Below are 23332 nucleotides of genomic sequence, written 5' to 3'. Positions count from 1 at the left end.
GTCAGCAGTTTGCAAGTTCAGAACATACATCAGCAGTTCCTATTATTCATTACCAAAGTCTACCTATGATCCACTCAGAAATACATAATAGGCATTACCTACTCACTCAACACTTTCCTCCATAAAATTCAAAATACTTGCAAAATTTAGTGTACTTATTGTGCTGATTACATGCCTTATATTGTCTCCCGAGCTACCAAATGTATACTGTATGACTTCCTGTTCTATGACTATTAGAATAAATTATGGTTCAGAAGAAAGGTTGAACAAACAAGTTTTCTGATTTCCAGACACAATTTGCACCTCATTATTCAGATCCAAAACCCGCCTGGTGTAATTCAATTACCATTTCATTGTGTTATACTTCAAAGGTTAAATGACACTCCCCCCTTAGAACTACAGCTGTGGATCCAAGTATTGACTACTGTAAGACATTGCATGTGCGACTTCAGATCTAACAGAGGATTGATCAATTTCAGAGAGATGGTCAAAAGTGGGTGACCCTGGAGAAATCTGGATATTTTGAGATTCCTATTGGTGAATTACAAACAGTTGATAAGTTAGAAGTGTGGTTACTTTGTCTGAACTTCAGAAAGTTTACATTAAAAAATGTCCAGTTCCAAGCTACAGTAAAACTCCACTAATCTGGCACCTTTAGGATTATGGTGTTGCTGGACAAGCAGACTCTCTGGACTATTGTATATTACTTCTATAAATATGTCAACACACATTTCATTCACATTTTTAAGATATCACAACTTTCCAATGAACCTGGTGGGTTTCAAAAGAGTGCAGAAATGTTGCCCTGGTGAGTTTAACAGAAGTGTGAAAATGAAGATCCAGTGAGCTTAGTGGGAGCATGGCAAAGGGGGCTTCAGTGAGCTCGAAGAGAGCATGGGAAATGGGAACCAATGTGCATAAAGAAAGGGCAGGAAGTGAGGCATGGTGAGTTTAAAAGGAGAACGGGAAACCCAGCCCCAGTGAGTTTAAAAGGAGTACAGCAAATGGGGGTCCCAGTGAATTTAAAGGGAATGAGTGAAACAGGGCTTCAGTGAGCCAGATGCTAAACCATCAGAATTTCTGAATAATACGATGGTGAATTATTGATGTTTTACTATATTGTGTTCAGATTTAGCCAAATCAATGCAAAGTCTGAGCTTATTGATCGCAGATGGTTTCATCTCATTGTTTAGTCTCAGTATTAATGTACAAGTCAATCAGGACTTCTAGGGGGCTATCAAGCAAACAATCACTTGCGAGCCCACAGAAACTGTTGGATAGGTATTAACAGCCTCTCGCCTTTGGTTTAGCCTCCCCTCTACTTAAAATAGTTTTCTGGGATTGCATACTAACTTATAATAGGAATCACTGGCATTTAAGAATGTAAGTTAATTTTCAGCATTGACATCAAATTAACAGTCATCACTCTCAACATTTCTACCACTAAATGGAACAATTTAAGTAGTTCAGTCTTACTGTTGCACATTCTTACTTATCAGGGATTTCTAGAAGTGGAAATATAATGTTTTAAGGCTATTATTTGATTTTTCTTGTCTCTTCTTTCTCTCTGTAATTTTCCCTCTTTTTATATCAGCAAAAGATCTTGCTTTGCTTTACCCCCTGATTTACCTTCCTGCTCTGTTGTTATTGTTTTCTTTTCAACTATTAAATCTCAGTGAATTGGAGAGGCACTAAAGGTCCTGCTGTCCTCTGTGTTTCCCAATGCCCGGTAACCTTTGTTTGTCCATTATCAACTCACACCTCCAGCGTGTTACAATGTAAAAAATAAATCAGCTGATGTTTCAGGAAGAGGTCTAACAAGTGAGGCACGTATGAGATCTCCTGTTCTAATATCATCCAGCACATCAGAGTGGAGATGACAGGTACCTGACTGAGCAACCTCCGAAATAGGCTTGTCTTGTACGTGAGCCATGTGTCCAAGGATGGAGAAGATGGCAAATCCAGCAAACACACTTGTGGCACAGTTCACAACACAAACAATGATGGTATCTCTGTAGCAATTATTGTGGAATTTGTTGTAGGATGACAGTGTTATTAAGCTGCCCCATCCCACTGAGATAGAAAAGAAAATCTGAGTTGCAGCATCTTTCCAGACCTGGTGAAAAGAAAATGAAATAAGTCAACCTTTACTTGAACTCATTCAACATTAGCCTTGAAGAACACGGAGGAGTTACTCTGTGGTATGCTGACTGAAAAATGCTTCCCCTGCCTCACAGTAGGGGCATCTTTCTGCCTCCTTGGCTATCTGCTGCTGCCTTGGCTTCAATGATTTCACCTGTTATTTGGCAACTGATGTGATTCTTTCCTTACAGCATTTGCATTCTTGTCCAGTGGGCTCCATTCTTCTACTGAAAGCTCAAACAACGTTTTACACCACTAAATTAAGTCAGATCTTAATCAATAAATGCCTCAACACAGCTTTTATCATCTCCAATAAAATCAAAGTGTAACTGAGTTAATATGGCCTTTTAAAAAGAGGTATATTTTCTTTACAGACAACTCCACTAGCATTGAAACTAACTGTACAATCAAAGGAAATAGATCAGAATTATGAATGAAGATGCCCAATTCTTTTTTACATTAAACTTTTATTTCCTGTCCCTTTCACATTCAAAATCCACTCTTTCAATTCCTCTCTTTACTTATCTTCCTGTGAATAATTTGACACTGAATTCACTCACAGAACTTTGTATTTCCTTCTCTGTCCTTGAGTTGGTAATGACAACCCTTTAGTCTGATCAACTGAGGACTTAAACTGTAGCTTGCCCTTTTCATTCAAATCACTGATTCTCCATGAAAGAAGCTGTGTTGTTTCCATTTCCAACTGATAGAAATTCATGGGACAAAGTATCATCAACATTAAACAAGCAGAATTAATAGAAGGCACTGTTCATTGTCTTGCCTCTGTGAATATTGGACCAATATTTAGACCATGGGAAATTTCACCTGAAAACACCATACGAAATTTGTTCCAAGATTTAAAAAAGTAATTTCAAGGAATAAATATGTCCTGTGGCTTCCAATCTCATTATAGCTTTATCTTTTTCCTTATCTTCCCATTGCAATCCTCCCCCATCCTTCTTGCATGACAAGGACCATAAACTAATGCTAAAAGTTGTAAGAGGAAGTGGCTATAAAAAAAGAGAGAAAGCAAGCCTGTCTGTTGTTGTTGGTTAATAGAATGTTCAGATGTTAAACCCACGCAAAGTCTGTCTCTTGATGAAGAACAAACATAACATGGTGTCAGAAGTTGGTGTGAGGTCTGAACAGGGAGAGTAGATGAATACTGTGTGCATTTGAGAAAGAGACTCAGTGAGTACGAAAGAAAAGCTGTAATAAGATGGAGAAAAAGTTGGCCGGCATGGCGAGGGAGCACATTGTTCCTGAAGTTCAGCAGTCACTGGATTTGCCAAGAGAGATTCAGGTGAGAGGCCGAGAGTTCCTGTTATGGATAAGCTAAGTCCTCCCACGCCTATGCAGTTTACAGGCAGTCTAACCGATAATTGGAAATGCTCCAAACAGTGATTCAACATATATTTAGATGCTAGTGGAGCGGGAGGGAACAATGAAAAAATGAAAGCATCTATTTTTCTGCATGTGATTGGCAAAAATGCTTTGGACATCTATAACAGCTTTCAAATTGATGAGATAGCTTTTGAGTTGGGCACTTTGAAAAAATTTGGGGAGTATTTCATCCCAAGTAAAAACATCACATTTGAGAGATTTTTTTTTCCTGTGACCAGAAACAAGGTGTTTGCTTCGACCAATAAGTAGCTGAGCTTCACACACTGAGTAAGTCTTGTGAATTTGGAGATTCGAGAAGCTCACTAATTAAAGACAATAGTTTGTGCAATTCCAGATAATAGACTCAGAGAAAGATTGTTGCATGAAAAAGATTTGACTCTGGAAAAGGTGGTGAATATGTGTAGGTCAGCAGAAACCACACGAGTACAAGTTAAGGAGCTGCACAGGGCAGACACAACAATGCATGCTGTGAAAACAGAAGCAGCACACAAGGATTTTCTGAAATCAAGAACAAAGCAAAAAGGAAGGCTCAAACAGCAAATGCAGCAGATGTGGAGGTAGACACATTCCTAAGATGTGTCCTGCATATGCGAAGTCCTTGTAATAGCTGTGGGAAGAAGAATCACTTTGCAAGCTGGGGCTAACAAGAGAAAGGTGCATGCAGTTGATGAGGAAATGGAGGAATTCTTTGTGGATTCTGTACCTACTGTGGCTGCTGGTAAAACAGAATGGATTTTTCCAGTAACTGTGAATGAGACAGTAATTCCATTCAAACTTGACACTGGAGCTCCAGTGAATCTGTTATCCATGGATGATTATAAGACTCACGGTAAAATTTACCCTGTGAAGTTAAAAGTGACAGGCTACACTGGAGAGAAAGTTGCAGTAAAAAAAGGGGGCTGTATGGTGACCTTTAAGCACAAGGGGAAGCACTTAAAATCACAGCTACTGATTGTGAAAAAGAGAGTACAGCCAGTATTAGGTCTGAGTGCATGTGAAAAGCTCAACCTAGTGAAAAGAGTTTTCATAGTAGCTTCACATACCAAAGATGACCACACAATACTCATGGAAGAGTAGGCAGATGTCTGAGGTGCTCGGATGCTTACCTGGTGTACACAAAATTCACATAGATGAGGCAGTGTCCATGCATGCAGGAAAGTCCATTTCAACTTAGAGATAAACTTAAACAAGAACTAGCACGCATGGAACGGATGAATATCATAGCGAAAATTGAAGAACCAACAGATTGGGTGAGTTCACAGGTCATTGTGCAAAAGAAAAATGGAGCATTGCAGATATGCCTGGACCCAAGAGGTCTCAATAAAGCCTTCAAGAGAGAGCATTTTAAATTGCCAACATGGGAGGAGATAGTTTTCAGGTGCCAAATGGTTTAGCAAACTCAATGTATCATCTGGGTTTTGGCAGATGAAGATTGATGAGGCAAGTTTGAGACTGTGTACTTTTAACTCACCACAGGGAAGATATCGCTACCTTCAGCTGCCATATAGGATCCTGTCCACACCAGAAGTCTACCATAAAGCCATCTACATGATTTTTGAGGGCATACCTGGTGTCGAGACCATGATGGATGACGTCATCGTCTGGGGGTCCACCAAGGAGGAACACGATACTCGACTGAGACAAGTGCTTGATGTGACAAGGAATGTCAATTTGAAAATTAAATAAAGAGAAATGTGAGCTTGGTGTTAAGACACTGGTCTTCATATCTGACGAGGGAGTGAAGCCTGACCCAAGAAAGATGTCAGGCATTGAAAACATGGAGAGCCCCAAAGACAAAGAGGTGGTGAGACATTTCTTAGGGATGGTGACTTACCTGGCTAAGTTCATCCCTCGACTGTCAACAGTGTCAGCACCACTTAGGTCACTGAAGAGCCTGTGCTGAAGTTTTATGACCCAGAAAGGTGTATCAGGATATCAGTTGATGTGTCCCGGCACTGCCTTGGATCAGTACTACTGCAACAGCATGATGGCACCTGTGGCCTATGCATTAAGGGCTTTAACGAGTGTGGAAGCCAACTATGCACAAGTAGAGAAAGAGCTTCTTGCCAGTACATATGTATGTGAAAGGTTCCATCAGTACATCTATGGGCAAGCTATTGAAGTGGAGACAGACTATAAACTATTGGTCTCAGTTACATCCAAACCATGGAATGACTGTCCCATGAGGATATAGCGCATGTTGATAAGGCTGCAGAAATATGATGTGAAGATGATCTATACACTGGGAAAATTTATGTTTGCTTCTGATGCACTGTCTCAAGCAGTCGACATGACAGAAAAGAGTGACCAACAGGTTAATGCAGATATACAGGCCTACGTTGACGTGATTGTCACCTCTCTTCCAGTATCTCCGGATAGAACAGAGCAGATTAGGAAAGTAGCAGAGGCAGATGAAACAATGAAGGTACACAATGATACAATACAGAAAGGATGGCCAGCAGCAAAGGATGACTGTCCAATGTGTATTCGGGATTATTGGGCATGCAGAGCTGAACTGTCAGTAGTGAAAGATATGGTCTTCAAAGGGAACAGGTTTGTGATTCCAGTGTCACTACGCAAGGAGATGCTCCAGAAGATACACGAAGGGCATCTTGGAAAGGAAAAATGTAAATGTAGAGCACGTGAAGTGATGTACTGGCCAAGAATGAACCAAGACATCAGCCGGACCACTTCTTCATGTGACGCATGCCTTACCAACAGACCAAAGCAGCAAGCAGAACCACTTACACCACACCCTGTACCAGACAGGCCGTATTTCAAAGTTGGAGTGGACTTGTTTGACTGTAATGGGAAGAGCTATATTGTTGTAACACATAACTCTTCCAATTACCCAGAGGTTGCAACACAGTAATCAACGTCCAGCAAAGCAGTTATCATGTTCCTGAAAGCTTTGTTTGTGAGGCATGGAGTTCCATGTGAAGTAATATCAGACAATGGTCCACAATTTTTGAGCTGTGAATTTGAATCCTTTGCCAATGTCTGGAGGGGGGGGGGGGGTTTCGACTTAGATTTTGGTTGATGTGGGCTTGAGGTTACAGTCAAATTTCAGTTAAGGTGGTGAGGAGCCTCATGAAGAAAGCGCAAGATGGACGAGAGGATTTCCCCAGAAGTCTAATGATTTACAGAAGTGCGCCACTGCAGAACAGACTTTCACCAGCCCAAATGCTGATGGATCGACACATACGCACTAACCTTCCAATACATGAAAACCTGTTGACACCTGAAGGAGCACACATGGTCAAACAGTCTAAAGAGGAAGGGAAAGAAAAACAGAAACAGAATCATGACAAGACAGTGAAAAGCCTACCAGTCCTGAAGCCTGGGGTCAAGTGCGAATCTAAGATCATGATTCTGGCACATGGTTCATGCAAGGAGTTATGCAAGAGGAAGTAAATCCACATTCATACCAGATCCAGACAAAGCGAGGGACACCTCTGAGGAGGAACCATGTGGATCTACGACCACAAGCTCCAACCTGTGGCTGTGACCCATCCCCTGTCAGTACCGAAGGGGCCAGCATACGGAGAAGATGAACATGTGGACCAGAGTTCCCAGGAAAACACCAATAGCAATGCAGCAAGTGAAAGCAACACACCTGCAAAAACAAGTACCAGACCAAAAAGGACCATTAAAGCACCTCAGAGACTGATTGAAAGCTGCTGAGTGGACAAGGGTTCTTGGCAGGTTTATAAGGACAAAGTATTGTGTTTGTTTTTCTCAAAAGGGGGAAGATGTGTTTGTTTTTCTCAAAAGGGGGAAGATGTGTTTGTTTTTCTCAAAAGGGGGAAGATGTGTTTGTTTTTCTCAAAAGGGGGAAGATGTGTTTGTTTTTCTCAAAAGGGGGAAGATGTGTTTGTTTTCTTCAAAAGGGGGAAGATGTGTTTGTTTTCTTCAAAAGGGGGAAGATGTGTTTGTTTTCTTCAAAAGGGGGAAGATGTGTTTGTTTTCTTCAAAAAGGGGAAGATGTGTTGTTATGTAGTTATAATCAAGAACCACAGTTCCCAGTAGGCAATGCAAGGGGTCACATGGGGGAAGAGGAAAGTGGCTGCGAAAAGGGAGGGAAAACAAGCCTGTCTGTTGTTGTTGGTTAATAAGATGTTCAGATGTTAAACCCACACAAAGTTTGTCTCTTGATGAAGAACAAACATAACAAAAACCTGGTTTAGTTTTACAGAAGTGAATCACAAGACTATTATTGTTTTCTGGCACTTTTGAGTAAGATTGCCACATCTAGACTTTAAACTGAATTTACCATGCATACAAAAAAATTCCAATGAAACAAGAAACAATTTCAAGAATACATCCAGCATTCTATAGAAATATCCTGGTTTGTTTACCTCAGCATGAAGCAGTTTTGAAAAGTCTGACTGGCTTCCAAAGTAGAAATCTATCCCTTTATGAGCTCCTTCCAGGGTAGCCCCTCGGATCAGAAGTATGATCAGAACCACATAAGGGAATGAAGCAGTGAAGTAAACCACCTGACCATTGAGAAAGATTGTTAGATTGTCTTGGGTTGCTGGTACAGCACTTATGTTCAGTAATTAAATAGAAAATGAGTTTCACCTTGCGGAGTCAGGAATTGGAGCCAGATTTGGAGCGGGTCTTTTGAAAAGTGATGAGTCTCTGTGCCTGTGCTTATGAGTTTCCCCTTGCAAGAGTCTAAACGAGGCATATTTGCAAATTGTTAACTGTTGATTGGCTTATTTACAGCAGCAAATAAAGGGAAGGCAGGTATAAGCAGAGTGGCCATTGTGTTTGTGTGTGTGTGGGCGTGTGTGGGCGGGCGTGTGTGGGCGGGCGTGTGGGGGGGGGGGTGTGCGCGTGTGTGTGTGGGGGGGGGCGTGCGCGTGTGTGTGGGGGGGGGGCGTGCGCGTGTGTGTGTGGGGGGGGCGTGCGCGTGTGTGTGTGGGGGGGGGCGTGCGCGTGTGTGTGTGGGGGGGGGGCGTGCGCGTGTGTGTGTGGGGGGGGCGTGCGCGTGTGTGTGGGGGGGGCGTGCGCGTGTGTGTGGGGGGGGCGTGTGTGTGTGTGGGGGGGCGTGTGTGTGTGTGGGGGGGGGGGGCGTGTGTGGGGGGGGGGGGCGTGTGTGTGCGTGCGTGTGTGTGTGTGTGTGTGCGTGTGCGGGCCAGTGTCAGAATGGGGGAGCTGAGGCTTTGGCGAGAAGAGGTGAAGGTAAGTCTCTGGTAATGGCTCCAGGGTCAGTGATGTGTTCAGCTTGTGAGGTGTGGGAGTTCTGGGAGACATTCAGTCTCCTTGATCACTACATCTGCATGAGGTACATCCCGCTGCAGCTCCTTGCAGACCATGTTAGGGAACTGGAGCTGCAGCTGGATGACCTTCAGTTTGTACGGGAGAATAAGGAGGTGATAAGTAAAAGCTGCAGGGAGGTAGCCATACCTAAGTTGCAGGAGGCAGGTAACTGGGTGACTGTCAGGAGAAGACAGAGAATAGGCAGGTAGTGCAGAGTACCCCTGTGGCTGTTCCCCTCAATAACAAGTATACTGCTTTGGATACTGTTGGAGGGGATGACCTACCAGGGAAAAGCTGCAGTGGCCAGGTTTATGGCACTGAGCCAGGTCATGTAGTGCAGAAGGAAAGGTGGGTAGAAGAGGAGGGCGGTAGTGATAAGGGATTCCATAGTAAGGGGGGCAGATAGGAGATTCTGTGGACATGAAAGAGACTCCCAGATAACATGTTGCCTCCTGGGTGCCAGAGTCAGGGATTTCTTGGATCAGGTCCACAGCGTTCTGACGGGGGAGGGTGAACAGCCAGGGGTTGTGGTGCACATTCCTACCAATGACATAAGTAGGAAAAGAGATGAGGTCCTGAAGAGGGAATATAGGAAGTTAAGTAGACAAACTGAAAAGCAGGACGTCAAGGGTAGTAATCTCTGGATTGCTGCCTGTGCCATGTGCCAGTGATGGTAAGAATAGGATGATTTGGCAGATGAATGCGTGACTGAGGAATTGGGGCGGGCTTTCAGATTTGTTGATCATTGGGATCTCTTCTGGGGAAGGTACGACCTGTACAAAAGGGATGGGTTACACCTGAACTGGAGTGGGACCAATATTCTTGCGGGCAGGTTTGCTAGAACTGTTGGGGAGGGTTTAAACTAGTTTGGTAGGGGGATGGGAACCAGGATGATAGGTCAGAACTTGGTTCATTTAGTGTACAAGTAGATGCTGCATGTAGAAAGACTGAGGAAGGATAGGCATTTGAAAGGGCAAAACTGCAGTCAGTTGGATGGGCTGAAATGTGTCTACTTTACTGCGAGAAGTATCAGGAACAAGGGTGATGAACTTAGAGCATGGGTAAGTACATGGAACTATGACATGGTGACCATTACAGAGACTTGGCTGTCACAAGGGCAGGAATAGCTGCTGGATGTCCTGGGATTTAGATGTTTCAAAAGATACAGGGGTGGGGGAGTGAGTGGCTTTGTTGATCAGGGACAGTGTCATAGATGTAGAAAGGGAGAATGTCCTGGAAGGATTGCTCACTGAGTCAGTGTGGGTGGAAGTCAGAAACAGGAAGGGAGTGATCACTCTATTGGGAGTATTCTACAGAACCCCCCCCCCCCCAACCCCAATAGTAACAGCAGATGCTGAGGAGCAGATCGAGAGGCTGATTTTTGGAGAAGTGAGGAAATAACCAGGTTGTTGATATGGGTGATTTCAACTTCCCTAATATTGATTGGCACCTCCTTAGTGTAAAGGGGATAGATGGGGCAGAGTTTGTGTGTCTAGGAAGGATTCCTAAAACAGTATGTGGACAGGCTGACTAGAGAGGCCATACTGGACCTGGTACCAGGAAATGAGCCTGATCAGGTTTCAGATCTCTCACTGGGAGAGCATTTTGGAGATAGTGACCATAACTCCTTGATCTTTACCACAGCCTTGGAGAGGGATAGGAGCAGGGAGGGATATGGGAAAGTATTTAACTGGGGGAGGGGGAATTATGATGCTATTAGGCAGGAACTTAGGGAGTGTAAATTGGGAATAGATGTCCTTGGGGAATTGCACACACAGTGGAAATGTGGAGGCTGTTTAGGGAATACTTGCATGGGGTTCTGGATAGGTTTGTCCCATCGATGTAGGGTAAGGATGGCAGAGTGAAGGAAATGTGGTTGACAAGAGACGTAGAATGTCTTTTCGAGAGGAAGAAAGAAGCTCACCTGAGATTTAGAAAGCATGGATCAGGCAGGTCCATGCTTTCTGGAGAGTTACAAGGTAACCAGGGGGGAGTTTAAGAATGGACTTGGGAGAACTAGAAGGGGTATGTGAAGTCCTTTGCAAGTAGGATTATGGAAAACCTCAAGGTGTTCTACGTCTATGTTAAGAATAGGAGGATGACTAGAGTGAGGGTAGGACTGATTGGGGATAAAAGAGGAAACGTGCCTGGAGTTGGAAGAGGTAGGGGAGGTCCTTAATGAATACTTTGCCTAAGTATTCACAAGAGAGAGACCTTGATGTTTGTGAGGATGGCATATGACAGGCTGATATGCTAGGGCATGTCAATTTGAGGAAAGAGGATGTGCTGGAACTTTTGGGGAAAAACATTAGGATAAATAAGTCACCGGGGCTGGATGGATATATCTAACATTGTTACGGGAAGAGATTGCTGTGCCTTTGGCAATGATCTTTGCATCCTCACTGGCCACAGGAGTAGTGCCAGACGATTGGAGAATGGCAAATGTTGTTCCTTTTGTTTAAGAAAGGGAGTAGAGATAACCCTGGGAATTACAGACCAGTGAGTCTTACTTCAGTGGTGGGCAAAATACTGGAGAAGATTCTTAGAGACAGGATTTATGGGCATCTGGAGAAGCATAAGCTGATTAGGGACAGTCAACATGGCTTTGTGAGGAGTAGGTCATGCCTCATGAGCCTGATTAAATTCTTTGAGGATGTGACAAAACACATTGAAGGTAGAGCAGTGGATGTGGTGTACATGGATTTTATTAAGGCATTTGAGGTTCCTCATGGAAGACTTATTCAGAAAGTCAAGAGGCATGGGATCCATGGAAACTTGGCTGTGTGGAATCAGGATTGGCTCACTCATAGAAGACAGAGGGTGGTGTTAGATGGAGCATTTTCTATCTGGAGGTTGGTGACCATTAGTGTTCTACAGGGATCTGTTCTGGGACCCCTGCTCTTTGTGGATTTTTATGAATGACTTGGATGAGCATGTGGAAGGGTGGCTTAGTAAGTTTGCTGATGATACAAAGGTTAGTGGTGTTGTGGACAGTGTAGAAAGTTGCTGTAGATTACAACAGGATATTGATAGAATGCAGAGCTGGCTGAGAAGTAGCAGATGGAGTTCAAACTGGATAAGTGTGAAGTGATACACTTTGGGAGATTGAATTTGAAGGCAGAATACAAGGTTAATGGTAGGACTCTTAGTGTGGAAGAACAGAGGGATCTTGGGATCCACATCCATAGATCCCTCAATGTTGCCACACAGGTCAATAGGGTTGTTAAGAAGGTGTATGGAGTGTTGGCCTTCATTAGTTGGGGTATTGAGCTCAAGAGCCATGAGGTAATGTCGTAGCTCTATAAAACTCTGGCTAGACCACAGTTGGAATATTGTGTTCAGTTCTGGTCACCTCGTTATGGGAAGGATGTGGAAGCTTTAGAGGGTGCAGAGGAGATTTACCAGGATGCTGCCTGGATTGGAGAATATGTTTTATGAGGATAAGTTGAGTGAGCTAGGGCTTTTCTCTTTGGAGAGAAGGACGATGAGAGGTGACCTGATAGGTGTACCAGGTGATAAGAGCCATAGATCGAGTGGACAGTTGGAGGCTTTTTCCCAGGGTGACAATGGCTGACATGAGGGGGTGTAATTTTCAGCTGATTGGAGGAAGATATAAAGGGGGATGTCAGGGGTAAGTTTTTTTTAAAAGTGTGGTGGGTGCATGGAATGCACTGCCTGCAGAGGTTATGGGGGCAGATACATTAGGGACACTTAAGAGACTCTTGTTCACATGAATGATAGAGAAATGGGGGGGTTCTGTGGGAGGGAAGGGTTAGATAGATCTTAGAGCAGGATAAAATATCAGCTGCAGGGCCTGTACAGTGCTGTTATGTTCTTAAATTATAGGATTACAGCTAAAGCAGCGAATGACCCAGAAGTGATTTGCACGAGCAAAAACAGAAAACAAAGTATTCTGCAGGTCAGCATCAGTGGAGAAAGAGACCATCAATGTTTCAGATCAAACCTTCCATCAATCCAAAGCACTTACTTTTTCGGCAGATGCCACTGACCTGCCAAGTATTTCCAGTATTTTTTTGTTTTGATTTCAGATCTCTGGCACCTGTGTTAATTTGCTTTTGCTTATCAACTAGAAAATTAGAACAAAAGACACAGAAACAGGAGAGGCCACTTGACCCCTTGTGCCTGCTCCATTATTCAATAAAATTGTGATTAATCATTCAGTTCAGTGCCACTTCCTTGTACTAACTCCATACCCTTTGATTCCGAAATATACATGATTGAATTGTATGTTAATTTAAGTGTGAATAGCACAATACTATTCCAACATTTATATTTCCTTTATGGGGAAATGGATTACAGAATGCTGATTTTTTGTTTGAATTCATAGGTTTCTTCGTCATTCTCATTGTCAGAGAAAACTAATTTCTATCAAATGAAACCATTGCTTAAATCCAGTCAAATCAGCCAGCCTTGGAAATTCACTTAAAGTCCTGTATTAGTGACTGAACAAACTTAGAGTGAGACTATGTTCCAGGGGTTTGGAGAGTTGCTGCTATTCCTTATCTCTGGGGAAAGATCTTTGGATCTCATCTAGGACAGCAGTGCCCATTAATTATGGACTTTGCATTCCCCAGGAAATACAAAATTATAATTCACATCATTGTCTGAAAGAAACCATGTAACTTTTTAAAACTCTAGTGGAATATTAAAGAAATGTGTACTTTATCATCACAGTTTGAACTCAATGCATTACTAATTGTTTTACCTTTCCTGAAGACTTGATACCTTTAAACAAGGCAGCTCCAATGATCAGCCAGGCCAGAAGCAGACAGAAGGCTAAATACCAGATGATCTTTCCCGTGTCATCCATTGAACTTGAACGGCGTAAAACTGCTTTACTAAATAAAATATTTATAACAAACATCTTTTGTAAGGAATTTGTCCATTTCCACACAATTAATTCCATATACTACATCGGAGAATTTACATGGATTTGAACAATTTGCAATTTAATGGTGTACTTTGAATTGTTACCAGAATTGAAATTATCAGTTGCATTTGTTTTTTTTTCCTTGTTGTTCTTTAGATTTTGTTTCATATAATGGGAATCTTATTTTAAACAGGCACAGTTGATGAGATTCTCCTGTGAGCTAATTAGAAGGAGTTCCTGAGAGTTCTTTAGCTAAAACTATTTGGGTTAGTCACTTTATCTCCTAATTAAATCCATGATTTCTCACTGTTCAGTTCTAAATCTACGGACTGGACACAACACCACATTAAACTAACTAATATAACAAAACAGATATTCATAAAAGATCAATTCAGCTACTTAATCTTCACTGGGTTTCATTGTGTAAATATTATTAAAGTAAACCTGCAAGTTTTAGAAATCAGTGTTGTTACAAATGGAAGGGTCTCTGGTATCACGTTAATTTGGAACATACATTGGCATAAATAGTATGGCTGTCTAAAGCAAATGACTTTTCCCACAATAAAACTAATTAAGTACCCACCCCAAGAGGAAGCTACTGTTACAGCGGTGCAGGTTTGAGATATAAATACCAGTAGCATGTTACTTACTCCCAATATTGTTCACTAGGGCTCTGGTGATGAACATAGATTTCTGATCCACTTGAACAAGTTTTGTTTGCATGCAGCCATGTTGTATTCATAATTTCAAAATATCCATTGCCCAGAGTGAGATTGCACATAGAATCTGTGAAAGGTGGTTTAGGGAACATTAGACCGGGAGCAATTGTGTCATTTCTCAATCATATAATCAGTCTGAGGATAAGACTGCAAATTGACCAGGATGCAAAGATACATTCTGCACACAGGTGAGAGAACAGGATAATCAACTCACTGATGTCCTGGCATTTTTCTATGCTTCAGACCTCATCACAGCCTTGGCCCCAACATGGACCAAAGAGCTGAATTCCAGCGGCGAGATGAGAGTGACTACACACTCAAACAACATTTGCCTGAGTACATCATCCTGATAAAACTGAAGTTAATGGGCTTTAAAGAGAAAGCATTCCAATGGCTGGCTCATACTTCATACATGGTTGAAGTTGGAGGTTAATCATCCCAGCCTCAGGCCATCACTACTGGAATTCTTATTCAACATTAAATCCATCAATTCGAAATTAAATCCATCATTACCTTGCTGACAAATGACAGGATATTGGAGAACATCATGGAGTCATAGAGCACTACAGTACGGAAACAGGCCTTCAGCCCATCTAGTCCATGCTGACCTGACCTTCTGCCTAGTCCCATCTACCTCCACCCGCACCATATCCCTCCAAACCCCTCCCATCCATGTACCTATCCAAACTTCTCTTAAATGTTACAATTGAACCAGCATCTACCACTTCCTAACCTTCTCCATGATTATCTTGAAATTAATGGAATTATGATCACGAGATCCAAAAGTGTTCCCCTACACTCACTTGTGTCATCTGCCTTGTCTCGTTCCCCAAGAGGGGATCTAGTAACATGCTCTCTCTAGTTGGGACCTCCACATATTGATTAAGGAAACTTTCTTTAACATATTTGACAAACTCTACCCCATCCAATCCCTTTACAGTATAGGAGTCCCAGTCAATAGGTGAAAAGTTAAAATCACCTACTATCACAACCTTATATTTCTTGCAACTGTCTGCTTTCTACAAATTTGTTCCTCTAAATCCCACTGACTATTGGGAGGTCTATAATATAGTCCCATCATTGTGTTCATCCCTTTTATATTGCTCAGTTCCACCCATATTGCCTCAGTAGACGGGCCCTCCATTGTGTGCTCTCTGTGCACTGCTGTGACATGTTCCCTGATGAGTAATGCAACCCTTCCCCTTTTCACACCTCCCTCTTTATCATGTCTAAAATATCAGAGCCCTGGAACATTGAACTGCCAGTCTTGCCCCTCCTGCAACCAAGACTCATTAATGGCTACAACATCATAATTCCACATACTGATTCATGCAATGTTTTCATTTTCAACTTAATACTATCCTTCCACTTGGATGGCTGAAATCTTTTAATTTTGCTTCAGCCTTATTAGAGTACTAGCTGCTATATCTGGCGTTGCTCAGGTTATTATTCTGGCAATCAGGATGTTTCCATTTATTTACATGCAATTGTACTTTATAACACTCCTTGTAAATGAAATAAAATCTAACTTAACTATATAATTATCCCATGAATAATGGAATAAGGTGGTTAAAATTATGTAGTTTAACTTAAGCTACCAATAAAATATATGCATAGAAAAGTTAAAAAATACAAAAATTCCATTTAATATCATTCTCTTTAAATAGTTCTCTCTATGCACAATGTGTAAATTTACTTGATTTCAATGTTGGCGTGCTTCAGAATACACTATATTTCTTTTGAATCTGGTGTAAAAATGTATAGATTATTTTTATCTCCAACTCTGGAGCAACTATTGAGTTTTGAGATTAAGGCCAACAGCTTTTAGTGATTTTCCTTGCACCTTGTTAATGCTCATAGCAAAACTAAATTGAACAAAATTGGCTTGGTGGTGGGAGACGGTGATAGTGGTGGGTTGCTTTTCAGATTGGAGACCTGTAACCGGTGCTGTACCTCAGGGATTGGCACTAGGTCCTTTATTGTTTGTAATATAAATGATTTGGAAGAGAATGTAGGTAGGATGATTGCAGATGACACCAAAATTGGTGTTACAGTGGACAGTGAAGAAGGTTGTCTAAGGTTACAACACAACCTGGATCATCCAGGAAATTGAGCAAGAGAATGGCCGACGGAATTTAACTCAGACAAGTGTGAAGTATTGCATTTTGGGAAGTTAAACGAGGCCAGGCAGAGCCCCAGGGAATGTTATTGAACAGTGAGATCTTGTGGTATAAGTGCATAGTTCCTTGAAAGTTACAACAGTTCAATGGAGTGGTGAAGAAGGAAAATGGCATGACGTAAAGTTATCAGAGATGCCAAGAGACAATACCAGTTCAAAATAGAATCCTAGACCAGCCGTCAGTTGTGGCAGGGTTTACATGCTATAATGGGCTATAAAACAAAGTCGGGCAGCATAGTCTACAACAACACATCCCCTCCTGATGAGCTTAATGCATTCCAGGCACATTTTGAACAGAAGGGGATTGGTTTGTCACCACCCACCCTGGCAGCCTCCAATGCAACCGAACTCATGGTCACCATTGAGGACAGCAGATCAGTCTTCCAGAGAGTGAACCTGAGGAATGCATCTGGCCCAGATGGTATCCCTGGCCGTGTCCTGACATCTTGTGCTGATCAGTTGGTGGGTGTATTTGCAGACATACTTAACCTCTCCCTGCTTCAATCTGAGGTTCCCAGTTGTTTTAAGAAGACTGCTATCATCCTACCGAAGAAAAACAAGGTAACATGCCTTAATGACAACCGACCAGTGGCTCTGACATCCACCATCATGAAGTGCTTCAAGAGGCTGGTCATGGCACGCATTAACTCCAACCTCCCGGAAAACCTCAACCCACTGCAACTCGCCTACCGCCAAAACAGGTCTACAGTGGACGCCGTCTCCCTGGCCCTACACTCATCTCTGGAACATCTGGACAGTAAAGACACCTACATTAGACTATTGTTTATTGACTACAGCTCTGCCTTTGATACTATAACTCCAAGCAAACTCATCACTAGACTCCAAGACCTGGGACTCAACACCTCCCTCTGTAACTGGATCCTTGACTTTCTGACGAACAGACCGTAATCAGTGAGGATAGGCAGCAACACCTCCAGCACGTTTGTTCTTAACACTGGTGCCCCACAAGGCTGCATCCTCAGCCCTCTACTCTACTCCCAATACACTCATGACTGTGTGACCAGATTCTGCTCCAACTTCATCTACAAGTTTGTAGATGATACCATGGCAGTGGGCCATATCTCAAACAATGATGAGTTATAGTACAGGAAGGAGATAGAGAGCTTAGTGACAAGGTGTCATGACAACAACCTTTCCCTCAATGTCTGCAAAACAAAAGAGCTGATCGTTGATTTCAGGAAAGGGGGTGGTGTACATGCACCTGTCTACAACAATGATGCTGAGGTTGAGAGAGTTAGGAGCTTTAAGTTCCTAGGAGTGAACATTATAAATAGCCTGTCCTGGTCCAACCATGCAGACACCACTGCCAAGAAAGCTCAGCAGCACCTCTTCTTCCTCAGGAGGCCAAAGAAATTTGGTATGTCCCCTTTGACACTCACCAACTTTTATCGATGCACCATAGAAAGCATCATATCTGGATGCATCACGGCTTGGTATGGCAACTGCTCTGCCCAGGAATGCAAGGAAATGCAGAGAGTTGTGGACACAGCCCAGCGCATCACAGAAACCAGCCTCCCTCCATGGACTCGGTCTATACCTCTCACTGCCTTGATGAAGCAGCCAGCATAATCAAAGACCCCACCTGCCAGGGCCATTCTCTCTTCTCCCCTCTCCCCCACATCAGGCAGAAGATACAGGAACCTGAGGGCACATACTACCAGGCTCAAGGACAGCTTCTATCCCACTGTAATAACATTATTGAACGATGAGATGGACTCTTGACCTCACAAACTACCTTGTTATGACCTTGCACCTTATTGTATACCTGCACTGCACTTCCTCTGTAGCTGTGACACTTTACTCTGTAGTCTGTTATTGTTTTTACTCCGTACAACCTCAATGCACTGTGTAATGAATTGATTTGTATGAATGATACGCAAGACAGGTTTTTTACTGTACCTCGGTACAAGTGACAATAATAAATATACCAATACCCTCCTTCATTGGCCGAGACACTGAGTATAGGAATTGTGGCAACATGTTGCAGATGTACAAACCATTGGTTAGGCTGCAGTTGGAATGTAGTGTGTAGTTCTGGTCGCCATGCTATAAGAAGAATGTGATTAAGGTAGAGAGGGTGCAGAAAAGTTTCACAGGAATGTTTCCTGTTTGGGAGGGTTGAACTTCCTGGAGCGAAGGAAGCTGAAGAGTGACCTTACAGAGATTTAACATTATGTGGGGCATATATAGGATAGATAGTTGCAGTCTTTTTCCCAGAGTAGGGGAGTCTAACACTAAAGGGCATAGTTTTAAGGTGAGATATCAATAAGCTTGAAAGAGTGCAGAGAAAATTTACAAGGATGTTGCTGGGACTTGAGGACCTGAGTTACAGGGAAAGGTTGAATAGGTTAGGACTTTATTCCCTGGAGCACAGGAGAATGAGGGGAGATCTTATAGAGGTATGCAAAATTATGAGGGGTATAGATAGGGTGAATGCATGCAGGCTTTTTCCTCTCAGGTTGGGTGAGACTAGAACTTGAGGTCATAGGTTTAGGGTGAAAGGTGTAATATTTAAGAGGAATCTGAGGGGAAACTTCTTCACTCAGAAGGCAGTGTGAGTATGGAAAGAGCTGCCAGCAGAAGTGGTAGATGCAGATTCAATTGTAACATTTAAGAGAAATTTGGATAGGTACATGGATGGGAGGGGTTTGGGGTGATATGGTCCGGGTGCAGGTAGATGGAACGAGGCAGAAGATTAGGTCGGCGTGGTCTAAATGTGCCAAAGGGCCTGCTTCTTTGCTGTAGTGCTCTATGTCTCTATCAAAGGATGACAAAACAATAAGAAAGTGAGGAAGGCATATGGCACAAATATGGTGCTCCAAGTGTGGAGTGTGGCCTCCTCTACATTGGTGAGACCAAACACAGACTAGCTGACCATTTCGCAGAACACCTGTGCTCTATCCGTAATCACAATCTGCATCTCCCCATACCAGTCACTTCAACTCCCCCTCCCACACTATCACAGATATGTCAGTCCTCAGCCTCCTCCACTGCCAGGAGAATTCCAAGCGCAAACCGGAGGAACAGCACCTCATTTCCCATCTTAGAACCTTGTCACCTAACAGCATGAATATTGAATTCTCCCACTTTAAGTAATCCCCACCCCCTTCCCCACAACCTCCTGTAGTGAGACAGCACATGGCTGTCACGTGACAGTAATGACACTGACCCCAGCTGACCGGAGGTCAGCATTGCTCCTCGGATCGGAAGTGATACTACTGTCAATCAAGGTGCGACACACCCATCCCTCAGGTGTGAGAGTACCTTTTGGTCGCTGAACTTGTTTGACCATTGGCTCCTTTAAATCACAACAGTGAGGCTCCACCCAGCTTCCTAGCACCATAAAGAGGGCAGAAATCCCCTAGCCCTTCCTCTTTCGACGACCTCAGGAGTAGTGAGACAATGCTGCAGAGATCACTGGTAAGAGTGCATCATCATGTGGTTTGGGAGTGTTTCATTCAGATTCCAGGAAGTCTTAGAGCCGATGCTAGTGTGAGTCAAGCACTGAAGTTGTACATTGTTATTGTGCTTGTGTGCATCAGTGTGTGTGTGTGAGTGTATCGTATCCTAGTTGCGATGCCCCCCCCCCCCGCATGTTCGCGGTCTCCTGCGTGTATGTGAGTGTGTGTCTGTTCCCATCCATTCTGTCCCCGTGTTTGCCTTTGTGATTAAACTAGTTTTGATATACAAAGCCCATGTCCAGACTCCTTGATCCTTAAGACCAAAAGAACCATTTCACACAACATTTGGTGCTGCGAACAGGGTCTTGAGGATTTTGGCTGGACACAAACACGGGGAGAATGTTTTGGAACTGGGGATACAAGGCTAGTGCAGATCAAGAGGAGAGGATCCCGAGGTGGATAGACGAGAGTGAGGGATTCGGGAGCTTGGCTAGCCTGCTGGCAGACCATGGTAAGCCCGTGGACTGGGCTGAGCAGTTAGATCAACATGGTGAGAAACTGGGACACCATGTGGTGTCCCTCCTCCAGCAGTCAGGGTTCCTCAGTACCAAAGGGAGCCCAAGGGGTGCCCTCTGGCTCCTAGGGTCCCTCCTACGGCGTCAGGTCGAGATCACTGGTCAGTTGCAGGATGTCTGCTCACAAAGGAAAAGAGAGATAGAGACCCTCCGACAACAATGTTGCACACTACAGGAGACAGTTCAAACTGCCCAGACCCAGGCCAACAACCTTGAGGTCCGGGATACCGAGGTCGCCTGCTGGCTGATCCAGGCACAGCAGGCACAAGCTACCAACAGGACTGGCTGGCAGCCAGATCCATTTAAGATCCGAGCCCTGATCCGGCGTGGCAACAGGCTGGACACATGGCTGGGGGATGGGGATATATAGATGGATACGGATGATGAGGGGGCACTCAACGAGAAGGGGTTCCCTCGCACCCGCCCTCCCCTCTACCCACCCGAACCCCTGCATGCTTGACCCGTCGCCATGTGGTCCCAGGTCCACCACAGAGGGGAGGGGAGTCAGGATGAGGCCCCCGCAGGGGAAAGTGCCAGTTGTCCCTCTGAGACTACTGAGACTCGGGATTTCTCCATCAAGGAGCTGACCCAGCTGGCGGGCCAGTACCGCCAGCAGCTGGGCGAGCACCTGGCTACATGGCTGCTCCGACTGTGGGATGAGGAGGCCCCCAACATGAGCCTCTCTCACCAGGAAGCGAGCGCCCTAGGGACCTTGTCTGACCAACAGAGTATTAACAATGCCCTGCGGGCACCACACGGAGGTACTGGGAACAACACTACCCTGTGGGATTGGGTAGTGACCACATTGAGGGTCTGGTACCCTACCCTCCTCAAATGGGACTTGTATGGGTGACAGCAGTGGAGCACAGTCAGTGAGGGCACCGGGGTCGTCAGGGAATGGGCGCTGGTGACTGGCATCTATGAGAGGCCCGGCGAGGGCGGGTTGTTAGAAAACACCAGAGTGACCAACGCACTAATGGCGTACCTGGTCACCACCGCTTGCCCCAACTTGAGGCCAGTGGTCTTGCCCCTCATGGGACTGGCTAACGGGAAGACCGTGCGGGACGCCATCACTCTCCTGGAAGGGCTGGAGTTCTTGCAGCGGGGGACCCCTCCCAGGTCTGCAGAGTGGAGACCAGGGCTGGGGACACGACCCCCCCATCCCATGTGCAAGCAGCTATACCTAGACCTGTTGCACACAGGGGTGGACCGCGCCAGCATAGACGGGGTCCCGACCTCTGCTCTCCACGCACGGTGGAAAGAGCTCTGTGGAGGGGAGTCCAGCCACAGAAAGATCCACAGCCACCCCGGGTCCAAGCCAGACACGGGGTGCCCCCAACCGCTGGACCATGTGGGCTGCCCCTGCAAATACTGATATTGCCTCCGCCCCTCCCCCACCTGAAACAATCTCCCCTGCACTCATGGCTCAGCTCCGGGACCTGCTGAGACAAGAAATAGCCCATCTCCGCCAGCAGGAACCTTCACCCGCAGGGTGGCAGGCCCCCGCCCCCACCCCCCTGCCACAAGATGAAGGCCAGGGGTCCCGGCGCATTTGTTCCACTGTCCTCTCCTGCCTGGGAGACCTGAGGCCACATATACCTGTAGCAATACACTGGGGGAAGGAGAATGTGCAGAGGTGGATGGCACTCATTGACGCAGGTACCCAACACACCATCATCCTGGGTAACCCGCTGCGTGGAAGGGGCCACAGACGCAGATAGAGGAGTTGGGGGGGGTTCCATTTTGCCTGCAAGGGAAGTCAAGGTCCGCATGGCTGTTGGGAACCAACCTCCTAGGACTGTAGCTGTCTTAATTGCAGATTTGCCTGAATGCATACTGGGGATGAATGTCTTAAAGGGACAGTCCCTACACGCCAACTGAGGCAAGTTCACTTTTGGAGTCGCCCGCGCTACGGTGGTGGTCAGGGCAGCCAAATGGGAACCGGTTGTTGACCCCCTCCGTCCAAGGTCGTCTGCAGTCGGCAGTATAGGGTGCCCGGGGGACATCAAGGTAGTACAGAGGCCGTTCAAGCCTTGCTGCTGGAGGGAGTCATTAGGCACACAGCCTCCCCTTTTAATAGCCCCATCTGTCCCATCTGCAATAAGAACGGGACGCGGCGCATGACAGTGGACTACAGACACTTGAACAAGGCTGGCCACCCCCCTCGCTTCAACTCCCCCTAGGGGTGGCAGCTACCAATTACATTGGACCCCCTCAGAAGGGAGAAGTCATTGCGCACAGTCCCAAGGACACTTGGTGGGTCGCAATTCCAGGTCGAACTAACCTGTCCTGTCTCCATACCCGACACCTGACCTGCCAGGAATGAGCTTGTTTCCCCCGTTACAGGACGATGGCACTGCTCCCCACCCCCCCCCCCACCTCCTCTTGCTGACTGTGATGATTGACGAGGTGTCTGCTCAACCTTCCCTTATGGAACGATTGAATCTACCCCTGAATCCCGGCACACGCCGTTGAAGCCTTGCCATCAATGATGATTCCCTTGGATGCTTGTCAGAATGGACTGTTTACATGGACTCTCTTGCTTTTTATTAGTTTTCCTTTTATCCCTGTTGTGTCTGTTGGGTTTGGTCTCTCGGTGTTGCGGGGTTCAGTCTCCCTGTTGCACCTGTCGGGTTCGTTATATCCGTGTTCTGGGAAGGCTGGAATGGCAGTTCCTCATCATTTCCCCCACCATTGCACATTCCTTCCAGAGATTCCGAATGGGGTGGGTG

At 44.9% G+C, this 23332-nt stretch overlaps 1 protein-coding gene across 4 annotated transcripts in view; it reads right to left on the bottom strand.

Annotated features, from left to right (window-relative positions):
- Positions 1-23332, bottom strand: part of LOC127573553 (sodium- and chloride-dependent neutral and basic amino acid transporter B(0+)-like) — a 66243-nt gene that overhangs the window by 31558 nt on the left and 11353 nt on the right. For 3 of the 4 annotated variants that reach the window (XM_052021890.1, XM_052021893.1, XM_052021891.1), the window contains 4 exons: positions 14356-14491; positions 13541-13673; positions 7905-8045; positions 1888-2116 (listed from right to left, as the gene is read on the bottom strand). In XM_052021890.1, the coding sequence (XP_051877850.1) occupies positions 1888-2116; positions 7905-8045; positions 13541-13673; positions 14356-14491 (639 nt within the window). The remainder of the gene's footprint in view (positions 1-1887; positions 2117-7904; positions 8046-13540; positions 13674-14355; positions 14492-23332) is intronic. The other variant, XM_052021892.1, reaches the window with a different exon arrangement.

Source organism: Pristis pectinata, chromosome 8, assembly GCF_009764475.1.
Source record: "Pristis pectinata isolate sPriPec2 chromosome 8, sPriPec2.1.pri, whole genome shotgun sequence".
Classification (NCBI taxonomy): Eukaryota; Metazoa; Chordata; class Chondrichthyes; order Rhinopristiformes; family Pristidae; genus Pristis; species Pristis pectinata.
Note: the sequence above shows the minus strand (reverse complement) of the source record. Positions and strands in the feature narration are given on the sequence as shown.